Source organism: Microtus ochrogaster, unplaced genomic scaffold, assembly GCF_000317375.1.
Source record: "Microtus ochrogaster isolate Prairie Vole_2 unplaced genomic scaffold, MicOch1.0 UNK139, whole genome shotgun sequence".
Classification (NCBI taxonomy): Eukaryota; Metazoa; Chordata; class Mammalia; order Rodentia; family Cricetidae; genus Microtus; species Microtus ochrogaster.
Window position 1 is genome coordinate 326,875 of NW_004949237.1, and position 16,234 is coordinate 343,108.

Consider the following 16,234-nt stretch of genomic DNA (forward strand, 5'->3'; position numbering starts at 1 on the left):
GGAGGAGGCAGAAATCCTCAGTAAATAAATAAATTTAAAAAATAAAAAAATAATAAAAATAAAAATAAACAAAAACAAACAAACAAAAAAAAAACTAGGAACCGTTTGTGTTTGGTCCAGTATTTGCCATGGATGAGATGGCAGGATCTGTATGCTTCAGGATGAAGTTCTCATCCTCAAATTTTTCTCTGTAGATGGATCTGCCGCCAGTGCCATTATGGCGTGTGAAGTCACCACCCTGGCACATGAATCCTGGAATAATCCTGTGAAAGGAAGAACCCTTATATCCAAATCCTTTCTCTCCAGTGCTCAGAGCACGAAAGTTTTCTGCTGCCTTTGGAACTTTGTCTGAAAATAGCTCGAAGGAGACGCGGCCCAAGGGCTCGCCGTCAGCCGCAATGTCGAAGAACACGGTGGGGTTGACCATGGCTGCAGCAAGCGGTCAGAGGGGACAGCGGGGTCTGCAAAGTGGGAACTTTGAATTTTTTGAATGCTGATGAGTGAACAACTGCTTTTTAGAGACATGGGATTGAAAGAGGGACTGCTAAATTAAACCAGCCTAGATACTTTAGGAATGCCTTACCTTTAAAATTAAAAAAAAAATTAAATTCATAAATTGTATTGCTTTAGAATAGAGGTTATGCTTTTGTTTTATAGAAAATGAAAGGCTATGAATTCATTACAGACTAAAGAGGATCAGGTTTGATCAGGGGAGAACTCTTGAAAAATTTTGACTATAAATATAAAAAATAAATATAAAGAAATAAACCTAGAAAAACTGCAAGACAGGTAACACATATTTTCCCTTTTCAAACATAAAAAAATTATCCTTGATTGGTTCATGTGCAATGCACAGTCCATACTTGTGTGAATGCATATATGTATGTGCCTTTGAAAGTTTTGTTGTTTTCAGAGTAAGGAAACCAGATACCAATGAAAGCAGGTAACCCAGGTAGTCCAGCTTCTCTGAGTGCCTCTGTTATAGTTTCCTCAGAGTTCTACTTCCAGAACAGCTTCACAGCTTCTGACTGAGATGTTCCAGTCTCACAGACTATTGTAGGCAGGATTGCAGATAAACATTGCACAGAAACTGGACACCAAATATTATGGTTAGTTTTTTTAGGACTTGACCATTATCTTCTTTTTCTCAGGTTTCCTTAAAGATTCCATCATCCAAAACAATAGAAAGCAATCTAGAATACACAATGTTCACAGTCCAAGAAGTGGGGTGGTTGGTTTTTGGTCATTTGGTGAGTTATGGATGTTTGTCATTTAGGGGGGGGGTTAGGTATACAGAATAAGTTCAGAAAAGAAACTCACAAGAGGGGTGTAAAGTGTATAAGGTTGAGAGACATAAAAGCTTAAATTGTTTATCTAAAAATCTTTTAAGGTCTAAAAAGATAGTTTTGGTTGCTAATACTAGCTAGGATAGAAAGTGAATTAGGTAGAAAACTTTTGACTCACACTAATGGATAGATAATGGAGTATTTTTATATGAATTTGATAAATGCAAATAGACTGAACATTGTGAATGTAATTCCTATCTGATACCTGTTCTTATTGTATATAGATTTACTATGTTAGAGTTAAACCCCTTCCTTTTTACTTAGACAAATGGTAGAAATATTGTGGAATAATCTTTGCTTACATGGTGAAGGTGTCTTTGCTATGATACCTTCTGATTCATTTAATAAAGACCTAAAGGGTCAATAGCTAGACAGGACATATAGGCAAGACTTATAGCACAAAGAGGACTCTGGGAAGGAGAGAGGCCGAGAAGCCAGCCAGATTCAGAATGAATTGGATATACAGAATTGGGTAGAGGTAAAAGCCAAGTGGTAAACATTGATTAACAAATATATGGGTTAATTTAAGAGCTAATTGAGACAAGCTTAAGATAAAGAAAAAGTGTTCATAATTAGTAATAAGTCTTCACATTATTTTTTCGAAAGCCTGCTCATGGGAAAGAAAAAGACCCCTTACAAGATTTCTTTTAGGGAGGCAAGGATATTAGGAATAGGGTCTCATATAACACTAGTTTAATTCAATGTTGCTTTGTAGAGGGTGATAACTGTGAACTTCAGACCCTCCTGTCACCATTTCTGAAGTGTTGTGATCACAGATGTTTGCCACGACACCCACTAAATGCACTGGGATATTTTATCTCATGACAGGTTCTCACTATGGATTCTGTCTTGCAAGATAGAAATTACTTTGGAGACCAGACTGACATTCAGATAACAGAGAACAGAAATTTATCTATCTGTCCTTACCTCCAAAGTGTTTACATTGACAGTGTATAAAATCATACACAACTTGCCCTGCGATGTTTAAAGAAACTTATACAAATACCTCTAGACAATGATCAAGGTCTAGAATGGAGGTTTGTGCACAAAGAACTTGACAAAGATTAATGATGGAAATGGATTCAGTTCAGAGATCCCAAACTGAAGGAAATCTTATGCTAACTGACCATAATATACTTTTACAACAATTCATAAGAATGTTCTCATTAATTATTACCTGGGTATTTCTGAGAGGTTTTGTTTTGTTCTGAGCTAGGATCTCATGCTGTAGGTCAGATGGGCATCAAATTCATAATCTTCCTACTTCAGATCCCAAATTGTTGGAATTTCATCTGTGTACTGCCACCATCATGTTAAATCTAGAATTTAGTCATAACAAGGGGAAATCTTGGAACACCGAAGATTTTGCTTTGAATCTTACACCTTCCCCCAGTGCCATGAAGTCTTATGGTTCAAAACATTTATTACATATTTTATCACAGCCACAGATAATACTTCATGTGAAGGTAATGAACTGTGACATTAAAGAAAATGTATTGGATGATCTGAAGGGAGGCTTACAGGTATATGTACTAGTGTGCAGCAGAGACAGATATTTAATGAAAATTCCTGGAGAAAATTAGATGAGAAAGTAAAAAAAACCATGTGATATAGTTGATATTTTTTATATGTAAGCTTTCTGTTTCTTGGAAGATAACATTAAGAAGACAAACTATTTTGAGTGATCTCATCTTCCTGTTTCTGTTTCATTTCTCTTTAACTTTTTTTTCATTAAATACTACTTTTCTGAATCTCTTCAATCAAATGGTACTCTGACATCAGACCTTCAACTTTCGCTCTGCTACTCCTGATTCCATGCCCCAGTTTCTCTTCCAGCCATGCAGGAGTACCCCCACCCCCCATCTCTAGTTGATTAAAGATCTTCCCCTCCTAAAATAACTCTCTTAACTAGTTGAATCACTTCAGCCTTAGAGTCCATCACATTCTTGGACCTACATACCATTATGGTCAGAGAAACAGGTTGGGTCACTTTAGATCTTCACCTCTCCCAACATTTCTCAAAGTCTAATCACTTAGTCTCATAGTCAACTGTGCAGCAGAACCTGCCACGTCCACAGCAGTAACTGCCGTGTAGTGACAAATGCCACTGCACTGGCCTGAGCCTGCTGAAGGACTGAGGTCAGAGCTTCCTGGATCGCAGCCTCAGGCAGTCTCCTGGCAATCAGCAGTCGACATGGGACCTGATGCCTAAGACAGACCTCCTGCTAAGGGATGGCCTTGGAAGCGAGCCCTCCTGGCACTCTGTATGCTCTTTCTTTGTATATCTTATCTTTCCTGTTTGCAACTGACCAAGTTCCCAAGAATCACAGTATAGAATGAAACTGATGATCCTCTGAAATCCGCTCCACCATTTACTAAAGCAGTTCTGGAAGAGATAAAACAGGCCACCCCTAACTTAAGTTTGGGAGGATTTTTAGATAATGTAGAGTAGAGAGAATTATTATGAATTTGGGAATAAATGAGTAAACTATCAGGGAAAGAAGCAGTTATGGCATGAACTTCTGTTTATGGAAAAATTAGCAAGAACTAGAAAACCCTGGTGCTTTTATACCAAAGATGAGAGAAAAGAATTAGCAGAGAACATGAAACCAGCTTTAGAATATTGGTATAAAACGTCTGATAAGGAATGGAAAGCACACCTGGGTACAGTGCAACAAAATATAAAATATTAGTGGGGGCTTTGAACTCTGAGGCTTTGACCTTGAGAACCAGCTCTTGCTGATAGACTGTGGCTAATGGTGTGAGAAAGTGTTCTGAGAAGTCCTTGCCAACAGCTGTGGTACAAAGGAAGTCCTGAATTAGATAATGCTTAGCCTTGATTTATGTCTAGAACTGTGAGTGGGGTAATGATGTACACATGCCAAGTTCCTTAATTAGTTCTGTATATAAACCTGAACTTTGCAGAAATAAAATTGCAGCAGATTCTCACTACACAGTGTGTCTGTCTGTCATTCCCTTGCGTCGTATCCTGACTTTCCTATAGCCTTCACCCCTGTTCTCCCGTGGATTGCAGTCTCCCAGAGGGACGGTCCGTGGCAAGAACCCATACTGCAGACCCCTCCTCCTTGACCCTATTCAGTGGATCACACAGGTATTACCTCTTCTACTCCTTCACTGTCCCAGTCCCCAGTTCCAGCATACACTCCCTGAGAATCCACAGGCCATTATGACCCAGAAGAAAGTAGGCTAAATACTTAAACCGTCACCTCTCACTCTATTCCTCAAAGACCAATCACTTATCCTATGTCCAACTTTTTAGAAAGCCTTCTGCTGTGGCCTCTTCTTACTTTCTGGCCCCATACCTACCCAGGAGACTAACTGAGCAATTCCTGGCAGAATACCCTTCTTTTCTCCTTCTTGTGAAATTTCTCTATTGATGTCAGGCTAGTCCTTTCTCACTCCTATGTCTCAGTTACCAAAACCCAGGAAAATATTTTAACTGATACCCCAAGGCTGTTCCTATAGATTCCACAGAGCCAATAAATTCTCCTAAGAACCAGAGAGGAAATATAAGCCAAGGAACAAAACCCCACCTACAAAACAAGACCAGATATCAAAACTTAGAATTATAATCTTCCCAAAGCAATATGCCTAAAAGGCATTTCAAAAACACAATCAATAATAACCTCTACTAGAGCCCAGAAATCAATCACAGTAGGTCCTGAATATTTCAATATAACTGAATAAGGAATAAAGTCCTTAAAACAGCTTGTATGTGTATAATAGAGGTCCTTTAAAAAATGAATATATCCCTTAAATAAATCTACAAAATTTCAGTCAGTCAGAAATGAATAAACCCATATTCACATAAATGTGGGAATAGAATCAATGCAGAGACCAAAACTGAAGGAAATCTAGCTATTAAAATTTTTGGAACTCAAACTTCACCAACAATTGCAATAAATGGAAGAGAGACTCTTAGGCATTGAAGACATGATAAACTTGTCAAAGAAAAATTTAAAATTTAAAAATCCTGATGCAAAATATCCTTGAAGTCTGATCACTATGAAAATACCAAATCTACAATAATTGGAGTAGAGGAAGAAGAAACTTGGGTCAAAGTCACAGAAGCAGAAAGGTCCCATGGACTGGGGAGAGAGGCAAATATTAGGGGGAGAGGATGATGAGGAACATGCATATGCGGATGGCCTGAATACTGATGTTTGGGGATGGGCTGCTGCTGACACAGTAGCAAGAGTCTGTGTTGTGGTGTCTGGCTCATAATACCCTAAAGGTTCTTAGGGTGCCTAGAATATGTGTCTGTGTTGGTGTCCATGACTCCTACCACTGAAGGTCATTTAGATGCCCAAGGTCTGGACTCCCACCTGGGGACATGTTGGTATTTGGAGCTTTGCTACCACTGGTGCCATGCTGATCTGGGTGACCTGAGATTCCAGTTAAGGCCACAGTGACATCTGGGCCTGGACTGCTGCCAAAGATCTTGTCTTGCTCCATGGTCCTTCTGGATCTGGAGTCTGGGTTGATGTCCACAGGGTGTTGCCACCAAAGGCACTAAGGATGCCTAGGATCTGGGCTGCCACCTCTGGCCACTTCAGTGTTTGAGGATTGTGGTATTGCCTGGCCCATACAGACCTGAGTGACGGGCACTTCCATCTGGGGCCATGGCATCATGCATGACTGAGTTGTGGCTAGGGCCATACAGATGGGTCCATGGCCCTGTTCCAGGAAGAATCTGCATGTTGTCCAAGGTACCTGTTGACATACAGGTCTGTGTGGATGCTCAGAATATGTTTTGTCATTTGGGATCAAGTTGGAATTTGAGGGGCATGGTGCCACTGGGCCCAGGTTGATCTGAGTGACCTGACCTGCCAACCAGGGCCATGGTAATCCAGGCCTGGTCTTCTGCCAAAGGCTCTGACTGGTTCTGTAGCTCAACCATAGCCAGGGCCTATGATGACAGTCTTGGTCTGTACCGTCACCAAAGGCAATGTGTACATCCGGGGTCTAGGCTGCCACCTAGGCCATGTTAGTGTCTGAGTGCTATTCCTCTGCCAGGGCCATATAGATCTGACTGGCCTGCACTGCCACTCAGGGCCATTGTGCCATCCAGACTTGTTGTGAAGGGCGATGTCTGTGTCCATTGCCCTCATGTAGCTGTAGTCTGTGTTGAAATTCATGGCTCCTGTTACCACTGAAAGCTGTGAAGATAGGGCAGCACAGAGTTGGTGATGCCTCTCACTAGATGCAGCACTTGGGAGAGTGGGTCCTGTACCACACTTGGGCAGCACAATAGAACTGGCCCCATTGACAGGAGTATAGGTGAGCCATCCCTGAAAGCCAGAGAGTGGGAGAGCTAGCTTGACTGTGCATCCCGTGGTGATGTGGGTGATGGAGAGATAGCCACCTACCCTCTCACCCCATGCCACCTACTGAAGGTGGCAAAGGCTGGTCCTGGGACCTGAGCATTGGAGAGCTGATCCTCCCTCTCACCACATGCAGGCCCTCACTCACTCAAATAGCATATTAGAGCTGATGCTCTTGATGGGAGTGCAGGGAATCCTGGGAAAGTGTGTGGGAGATCTGGTCCCACCCCTCATCTGCCACAAGGTAGAGTGAGCAGGGGCCAGAAGGCTTACCACTCCCTTATTCCTTCCTACCTGTGATGGGTGGGAGAGCTGGTCCTGAGGTCATGAGTGTAGGAGAACAGGCTATGAACCTCATCCAGGTAGCACAGTAGAGATGACTGTGTTGGAGGGGTTTCAGGTGAGTGGCACTGAGGGTATGAGTACAAAAGCTGATTCCACCCCCCACTGCCATGTGGTGGCATGGTCAACAGGAAGATGCCCTTACCCCCTTACCCCTTGAAACCTGAAGCAGGCAGGAGAGAAGGCCCTGGGGTCCTGAGAATTGGAGAACTTATCCTGTCCCTAAAAGACTGCAACACACTGGAGATTGGTCCCAATAACACTCCTTGGCAGCCCACTAAAGCTGACCCTGCTGGCAGTGATGTAGGTGAGCCAGCCCTAAGGGCATGAGAGCAGGAAAGTCGGCCCTATTTCCCCCATAGCAATCAGGAGAGCAGGCCCTGAATGTCACCTGGGCAAAATGATAGAGTCGATCCTGGTGATATGAATGCAGAGGAGCTGGACTCAAGGATGTGAGATCAGAACTGGCCCCTCTCTTTGCTGCCTGCTGCATTGGGTGAGCTATCCAGGGTAGTACTCGAGAGCTTGCTTAGATGCTGGTGATGAGGAAAAATGCCTGCTTCCTGTCTAACTTATTTGTCCAGCTGTACTTGGAGGGAGGCGTAAGGATTAAGAAAAAAAATAGACAAGAGACAACAGATAGAATTGGGAAAATGTCTAATGAATACTGTGATTTGCCCTAAGTTTATTACTCAAAGTTCTTATATACTCAAATTCAAAAGAGCAGGGAGGGCAAAAGACTTCTTTACCATAATAAGAATAACAAACAAAATAATTTTCTCCTCATATTGCCAAACATCAAGTAATCATACCCTAGAACAAAATATCCTTTTGTCAAGGCAAACATCCTATAGCCACACCTTACTTAGATCAAAACATCCTGTCCTATAACCTTGAAGGAGCAAGAATCGGTCTGAACTCTCTGACCATTACTTAGGGTGGAATGGATCCATTTCAGTGGGGTCCTACAGGAAAGCTGGCCTGCTGACCAATCCTGCTACCATCCAGTCCAAGAATCAGGGATATCAGTTAGCACATCCAACATGTATGTCATCTATGAACTGCAGAAGCATGTGAAAGAGCCAGACCTACAGAAATAAAACTACAGCATGTCCAAGACACAGGATAATATAAGGATTTCCAAGAGGAGTCCCAGTGAGGACCCACTATTGATAATGTAACAGAATCCAGAGATCTTGAACAGACCAGTGACTCATAGCAATGAACAGACCAGTGACTCATAGCAATGAACATTTGTAAGTAAAGAAATATAGACTAAAGGCATACTATGTTACTCACTGGGCCACACTATAGTTTCCATACAGAGACTTTTGAGTATGTGTTTATTGTTTTTTGGGGGGGTTTGCTTGTTCTTTTATCTTTTGTTTTATTTGGGGGAGGAGAGGATGTAAGAGGAGAGGGCAGATGCCAGTGAATGTAAAGATGAGTAGGTTCAGGATGCATTATGTAAAATCCATAAAGAATCAATAAATAGCATAAAAAAGAAATGCAAAAAGGAAAATCTAAATAATACTGCTTTAAAAAACAAATAGTGATAAATGACTCATTGATATTCTGGTATATGAGTAAACAATGCCTTATTTAGCAATCATCAGAGAAGCTTCCCTGTGCAGTAAGTGGGGACAAATGTAGAGACCCACAGCCAGCTATGCAGAGAGTGCAATATTTTGGAGCACCCAGTCCTAAATGAGATGTCTTCATCAAACCCCTTCCTCAAGAGCTCAGAGAACTCTGCAGAAGAAGAAAGAATGTAAAAGCAAGAGGAAATTGAGAACATGAAAACAAAGCTGTGTAAAGCAATTTGAGCAGCATTCATATGAACTCACAGAGACTGAAGCAGGGTGTACAGGGCCTGCATGGGCCTGCGCCAGGTATTCTGTCTCTATATTATGGCAACCGGCATAATGTTTTCATGAGATTCATGAGTGAATGAATGATTGGGTCTCTGATTCTTCTGCTTTAGATTGGTCTCTTTTCTTTTGTTGGTTTGTCTTGTCCAATTTCAATGTGATAGTTTTTGTTTTATTACATGTCTTAGAATTTCATTTGCAGCTATGAAACATCATGACCAAAGCAACTTTGGGAAGAAAGGGTTTATTTGGCTTACCCTTACACCACAGTGCTCATCATTGAAGGAAGTCAGGACAAAAACTCAAACAGTGCAGAAGCCTGGAGGAAGGATCTGATGGTAAGGCTGTGGAGGGGGACTGCTTACTGGTTTCTTCACCACAGACTGTTCAGCCTGCTTTCTTATAGAACCCAGGACCACCAGGTCAGGGATGGCAACACTCACAAGGGGCTGGCCCCTCCCCTATCATTTACTAATTAAGAAAGTACCTTTCTGGTTTGCCTAGAGCCAATCTTATGGAGGCATTTTCTTAATTGAGGTTCCCTCGTCTCAGATGACTCTAGCTTGTGGCAAGTTGACAGAGAACTATTTTGCCTATCATTATTTTATAATGCATTTTATTATATTTTTTTCTTGATTCAGGGGTTTGGTTGTTTTTTGAGATGAAACTTAAAGTAGGGTAAGTAAGGAGGTTGGAGGACCCTTAAGGCCTTGGGGAGGGGGTGAATATGATCAAAATATGTTCAAAATAATAAAATAACCTTCTTCACCATCAGTGTCTACACCTGTAAGGTAGACAGTGGCTGAAGGACTGTTTCTTCTAGTCCTTACCTGGGTGGTGCCTGTAAGAACAATGCCTACCTTTTTCATGTCTTCATAGCTTAACATCAGAAAATTGCTTCGTTTTCTCATGGACAGCCAGCCACGGGTGTGCTCAAACCATGATCCATATAAGACTTTGTGTGGAGAAGAGAAAAGTGTCAATTACAAAACATGAAAGTGTGGTCTGCTTGATACTCCTTACTTTTCTGCAAATGGTAGACAGCTTTTTTAAAACATTAAGCTAGTTCACATTTAGAACATTCAACATGATGTTTGACACACATACAAATAGTGAATTGACAAGATCAAGTTCATTAAGAAACTCGTAACCTCATAGACTTACCACTGATGCCTTTAGGAGACATTCTACTGGCAGGTTGCAAGGACAGGAACATATACTGGGGAAATTAATCATGCTAGTACAGGACATCAGAGGTTCTTGTGCATAGCCAGACCTGAACCTTTAAATTACTACCATATCTGTAGATAAATCTTCACCCTTTCTCTGGGAGAGCTCTACCCAATGGCATCCACATCTAAGGTTCCAATATTTCTTAATAGTGTCTCATTGAGACCCAAGCCTTCAAAACATGAATAAATGAAGGCTTTCCAAGAATAGACATCTGGCTTTATGCAAAAGCTTTATGCCCCATCGCAGTGTTATTCTGATGTGTTCTCCACAGTCCTGGGGTCTTTCCTGTTCCTGCTTTGGTTGTACACACTCTTCATGTCTCAGCTTCCATTACACCCTTGCACTGTTTACCATTACCTGAGGGACTAACTTAATCAAGTCAGAAGAGAAGGCAAAAGTTCAGACAGGTTAAGAGAAGTAGGAAATGTGAATTTCAATAATCTAATACTAGACTGGAAGCTAAGGGTAATTGACCTACAGAGAATTGTAAAGAGAAGGTGAATTATACAATACAGTAAAGAGTTAAGTACTTAAAGGGGCTGAAAGTTGGAATCAGGAGATGGCTCAGTAGAAAACATTTGCTGTCCACATGTGAAAACCTTGGTTTTATTCCTCAGAAACCATTTAAAGCTGGTGATGAAGTCTCTGTTGGTCACCTACAGTTCCTTCCATGATATGGGAATAGAGATAGAAGAATTTCGTGAAACTATGGCAGTGCAGGGATGAACAAAAAAAAAAAGAGAGAGAGACCCTGTTTCAAACAAAGTGCATAGCAAGGTCCAACACTTTATGTTATCTTCTGACTTCCATCATCAAACCTTGGCACAAACATGCCCACATTCACTCATAAGCATTCACACCATCGTAAACCCATATACATGTATACATCAAAAGAATAAATCCAAGCCAGATGTGGTGGCACAGATCTGCAATGAAGATACTCAGAAAGTATAGACAAGAGAAGATTGGAGTTCAATGCCTTTTTCAGATACTCAGTGATTGGGTGTTCATCCCAAACTCACCCAGACCCTGTCTCAAAACAAACAAAATAGTCAAAAATCACGTAAATGAAAACACAATAATAAACCCAAGACTTATATCTAGATGAATATTAACAGTGGTTCTGTCATGAAAGTGGTAAAAAGGTATTTATTTTGGGGCAAGGATTACAAATGGCATGTCAACTGGGCTGCCTCAGTCTTGCTACAACAAGGATGGCCTTGAACTGCTAATTCACTGGAATTAAGGCCTTTATACTGAGTCTGGATATGTGTTATTTATTATACTCTAATGGATATGCATCAAGTTACCTAATGCCTGCATCCAAAAATAAACAACCGCAAGGTCTGTGTAGTAGGAGGCCACTTGTTTGTTCCTGGCTGCTCAGTCCTGAAATAATCACACAGCAACCTTATTATTTGCAATACTGTTTGGCCAATAGCTTAGGCATATTTCTGGTTAGCTCATACCTTAAATTAACCCATCTCCATTAATCTGTGTATTGCCATGAGGCTGTGGTTACTGGGTAAATTTCCAGTGTTTGTCTCCGGCAGGGCTACATGGCTTTTCACTGACTCCTCTTTCTTTCTCCCAGCATTCAGTTTAGTTTTTCCTGCTTATCTCTGTTCTGCCCTGCTCTGCTATAGGCTCAAAGCAGTTTCTTCATTAACCAGTGGTATTCACAGAATACAGAGGGGGAAAACCACATCATGTCTGTAGGCTAGTGGGAAGTTATTTTCAATAAACAGACAACTAATTACCTTACTCATGGTGAAGTGTACTAGGAAGACAAAAAGGTTTGATGACAGAGATGGGAGGAATAGTATTTTATATGGTATGCAATCAAATGAATCAAGATAGTATGACATTGCTAATAATTACATCAATAAAGGAAGTGAGGGGAATAAGGCATTTGTTATTTTATATGTGTATGTGTGTGATGAGAGAGAAACAGAGAGGCAGAGACACATAGAGAGACACAGAGTGAGAGCCAGAGAATGCTTGTGACATTTCAGAATCAACTCAGCATGTGTGTGAGAGGGGGATCTGCTGATTAGAAGAAAAATAAAGGATTTTAAAGCAATCTCAGCTTCATCTTTATATTCATCACACCTGTGTCTGCAATTCCCTACAGATGTATAATTTTTATTAATTAATTTTTATTTTTAGTGTCTGATTTTGCATACTATGCTCTTATTCTTCATTGTTCCTACATGTTACAGCAGGTATCTGTCAGGCCAGATGTGCTCAGCAATGCAATAATGAAAGAACTGTTATGGGGTAGTTAAGTGACTTTTTTATTCAAATGCAGCTTGATCCTTGGGAGGTGATTTATGCCTATTACTGTAAACTTGGCCATAAACCCAGGTCTGGGGAGATCATAGGTCCTAAGTAGGGTTCCTGATGTTGTTATTAATAAATAGTCATGTTATCAAGCTGTCCTCTAAATGTTTGCCGTTATATCCATGGATACGTGCTGCTGTTCACTTTTGTCAGAGAAGATTCTTTGAAGCCTTAGCTAATTGTTCTTTATCACTTAAAAAAACCCATGAGTCAGATATTGGGGTAAGAACCTGAAAGATCAGAGAAGCATGGGAGCAAGTCATCAGTGTCTTTCTACTCCTTTGGTTCTTTTCTCCAAAAGGGCTGAGTTGCTCTCTTAGCCCCACCTTCCACTTTCTGTCTCTCATCTATCTTTAGTCCTCTAAACCTCTGTCATTGATTTTGGTCAGCTAGTGGCTAGTTCTGCCCTCTGTCTCCTTGAAGGCTTTATTTGTCAGAACACAATAAATATCACACAATATCTCTCCCTTTTTGTTTAAATAAAAAGGGAAGGTTTTAAGTTATGCAATAAAACTATAAGTTTTAATACAGTAAGTATTAAAAGTTTAATACAATAAGTAAAGTAACTATATACAAAGATAATCAGGTAAGATTTACATCAACAATGTCCAACCCATTTGCATTTGGCAAATTCAGAGAAGATACTCCATTATCCATCCTGTATTGTTGATCCAAATTTTTGTACCTAAATCACTTTATATCCTAACTTGTATTACCAAACTAAAATTATCCTTTTAATGTCTCTCATCCTTATATACTTTATACCTCTTTGTGAACTTCTTTTCTGAATTTGGTAACAATGAGAACTATAACCATTTAGAATTCAACCCCATCAGAAACCTGTGAAACATAATATTACCTGAGTAAATCAGACGTGCAAAGCAAACAACTTCCAAAGCTAAGAAATGACAGAAACTGCTGGTTGCCTGGTTAGTCACTCAAAGTTCCTGTAGGTAGTCAAGTATGGTAATATATAGAAGAAGTAGGACTTTTCCTTGACTTGTTGGTAAGTGCTAGAAAAATCTTATTTCAAATCCTTGCTATTAACAAGGCATTTCCTATGAAAATCTGAGGTGTCTAGTAAATTTCCTACCAATAGTTGATCCATTAATCCATCTCATTATTGCCTTGTACTACAGGGCCTGGTAGATCCATATGGGATCTGATATGTGTTATATATGGGATGATTTCTATTTCTAATTACTTTTTGTAATTGAATAAATAACAAAGTCAATTTGGAGTTATCTGGAATAAATTCAGGAGTCTCAATATTTATAACAAATCTTTCTGCATATTTAGAGTCAGTGACTATATCAAGATGTTCTGAAAAAATAATACTATGGGGAGACCATATGTTTATGACTTTTGAACAGAATCATAAGGGCTTTGAGTCACTTTACTTAAATTCCCTGGCATAAGATTTCTTTCCTGATTTGTTTGCATCAGTATAGAACGTAGAGGTTTCCAGAAACTTGTGATCCTCATACAATGTGTAGAAGGATGCAATTAGTTCGCTTTATAACTGCATCCCTTTGCTTTTGGAATATTTGTTGCCAATCTCTCCCCCAAAATCACTACAAGCTCTTTGTCAATATTCATTTTCTGTCCAAAATGAAGAAATTTTAGCATTAGTAAAAAATACCACAATTTCTGCTGGGTCTAGTTCTGCCAATTGATGAAGCCTTAATTTTTCTTTCAGAACCAACTCAGAGACCTTTTCTACATAGGTGTTTATTTTTTCCTTTATTTTTGTGGTAAAAATATCAATTTTAAGATAGTCTCTTCTCTCTGTATTAGAATTTCTATAGGGAAATGCATAAAGGGTCAAATAACCAGAATGCAATCAAACTTTGGATCCAAATGATTTAAACGTGTATCCTCTAATTTCTTTTCAACCAAAGCCAATTCTCTCTCATCCTCAGCTGCTGTGAGATAATGGTTTGTACCCTGTCAATTGTATTTTAATAAAATGCTGAGTGTAGCCATGCAGGAAGTATAGGTGGGACAACCATGCAGGAAGTAGAGGCGGGCTGATGAGAACAGAAGAAGCAAGATGTGACTGCCTCACCAAATAAGGTACCAAGCTACATGGCTAACATAGACAAGAATAATAGGACAATATAAGTTATAAGAGTTAATAAGAAGTCTGGGCTACTAGGCCAATCAATTTATAACTAATGTAAACCTATGTGCATTCCTTTGGGAATTAACAACTACAGGAACCAGGCAGGACAAAAAAACTCACTCAACACTCAGCTGATAATTTCCTTGGACTATTTAAGTTCTTATTACCCTGTAGGTTTGAAATAAATTAGTTCTTGAGTTGTCAATCCAATTGTGAGCTATAGCCCATTAATATTCCCTAACAATTTTTGAAAATCATTAAGACCTTGTAACTGATCTCTCCTGATTTGTACTTTCCGTGGATTAACTTTTTGTAAATGTATTTTATATCCTAGGTAATTAATAGAACCTCATCTTTGTATTTTTTTTAGGAGCAATTTGTAAATTTCCAACAAGGCAAAATTTTCTTTACCCCTTCAAACACTTTCTCTGCATTGTCTGCCATTTGTTTCTTTACTCCTTCAAACACTTTCTCTGTGTTGTCTGCCATTTGTTTGCATTTTCAACTTTGGTCTTTGATTATTTACAGAAATTTGCCAAAATATTTGCTTTATAGTTTCTCCTGAAAAAATTGTTTGATTTTCTAAAGTTGTCCTGCCATCTGGAGCAGAATGGTTTTCCATAACAGGCTTTAAGTTTTTAAATTGTTCTGTGGAGGAGTTTCCCCAATGCTGATAGGGAATTACTGAACCAAATTTTGATACAGGGGCTTGTGAGAGGCTCCCTGTGGTGTTTCCTAATGGCAAAGGGTTACCTTGCCTGTCCCATGTTGATCTGCATACACTAGTCTAATGTTGGTGTTTGGGACACCTTCAGCATATTCTAGAAGCCTGGGCCCTTCTGTTTGGATTATCTCTAGAAAAATCATTGCTCCTAGGAATATCTTACTCACAATTCCTTTTTAGATGGCCTGATTTACAACAATTAAAGTAGCTAAGCTTTTGATTTTTCAAAAACATTTTTAGAAGTCACTTTTCCTATTCAAGTATCATAAGTATCAGATTCAATATCAGCTGCATTTCTAGTCCAGTCATCTGTGGGTGCTGATCTGGCCATTAGAAGCCTGATTATCCCTTTACATTCTGATATATCATTTGCAAGAGTCAAAGATTCAATTAATATTCATATAAATTCTGGATTCGATATCATTCTATTTACAGTTAAAGTCAATCTTTGTTTAAAAAAAAGTTAAGTCTTCTTTTGGGCCTTCTATAATTTTAACAAATAGCTCAGTCCTCTTTCCTAATTCTTTAATTTTGTCCTAAACATTCAAAGTTGCTGTGTGGCATATGGCCAAAGTGTGATCATCAAATGTTCTGTCTTTGTACATCAGCATAAGGGTCCTCACCAAGGATTTGCCATTGAGAAATTCCATAACATCTAACCTGTAAGCAGAAGTTTTTGTCCCACCCAGTCCTGCAGCAGTTCAGTACCAAAGAAACACATAGAGAACAATATTAATTATACACTGGTTGGCCTATTAGCTCAGGCTTATTTTTAACTAGTTCTTACTATTTAAATTAACCCATATTTTTGTCCATGTTTTTTTTCCTTTTTTTAAAATTTATTTATTTATTAAGGATTTCTGACTCCTCCCCGCCACCGCCTCCCCTTTCCCTCCCCCTCCCCC

The 16,234-nt window shown here is 39.6% G+C and overlaps 1 protein-coding gene across 1 annotated transcript in view; it reads right to left on the reverse strand.

Moving 5' to 3' along the window:
- The window catches only part of LOC101997929 (bile salt sulfotransferase 2-like), a 77,275-nt gene that overhangs the window by 16,352 nt on the left and 44,689 nt on the right, over nucleotides 1-16,234 (reverse strand). The window contains exon 4 of the mRNA XM_005371918.1: nucleotides 9,765-9,859. Coding sequence (XP_005371975.1) covers nucleotides 9,765-9,859 — 95 coding nt within the window. The remainder of the gene's footprint in view (nucleotides 1-9,764; nucleotides 9,860-16,234) is intronic.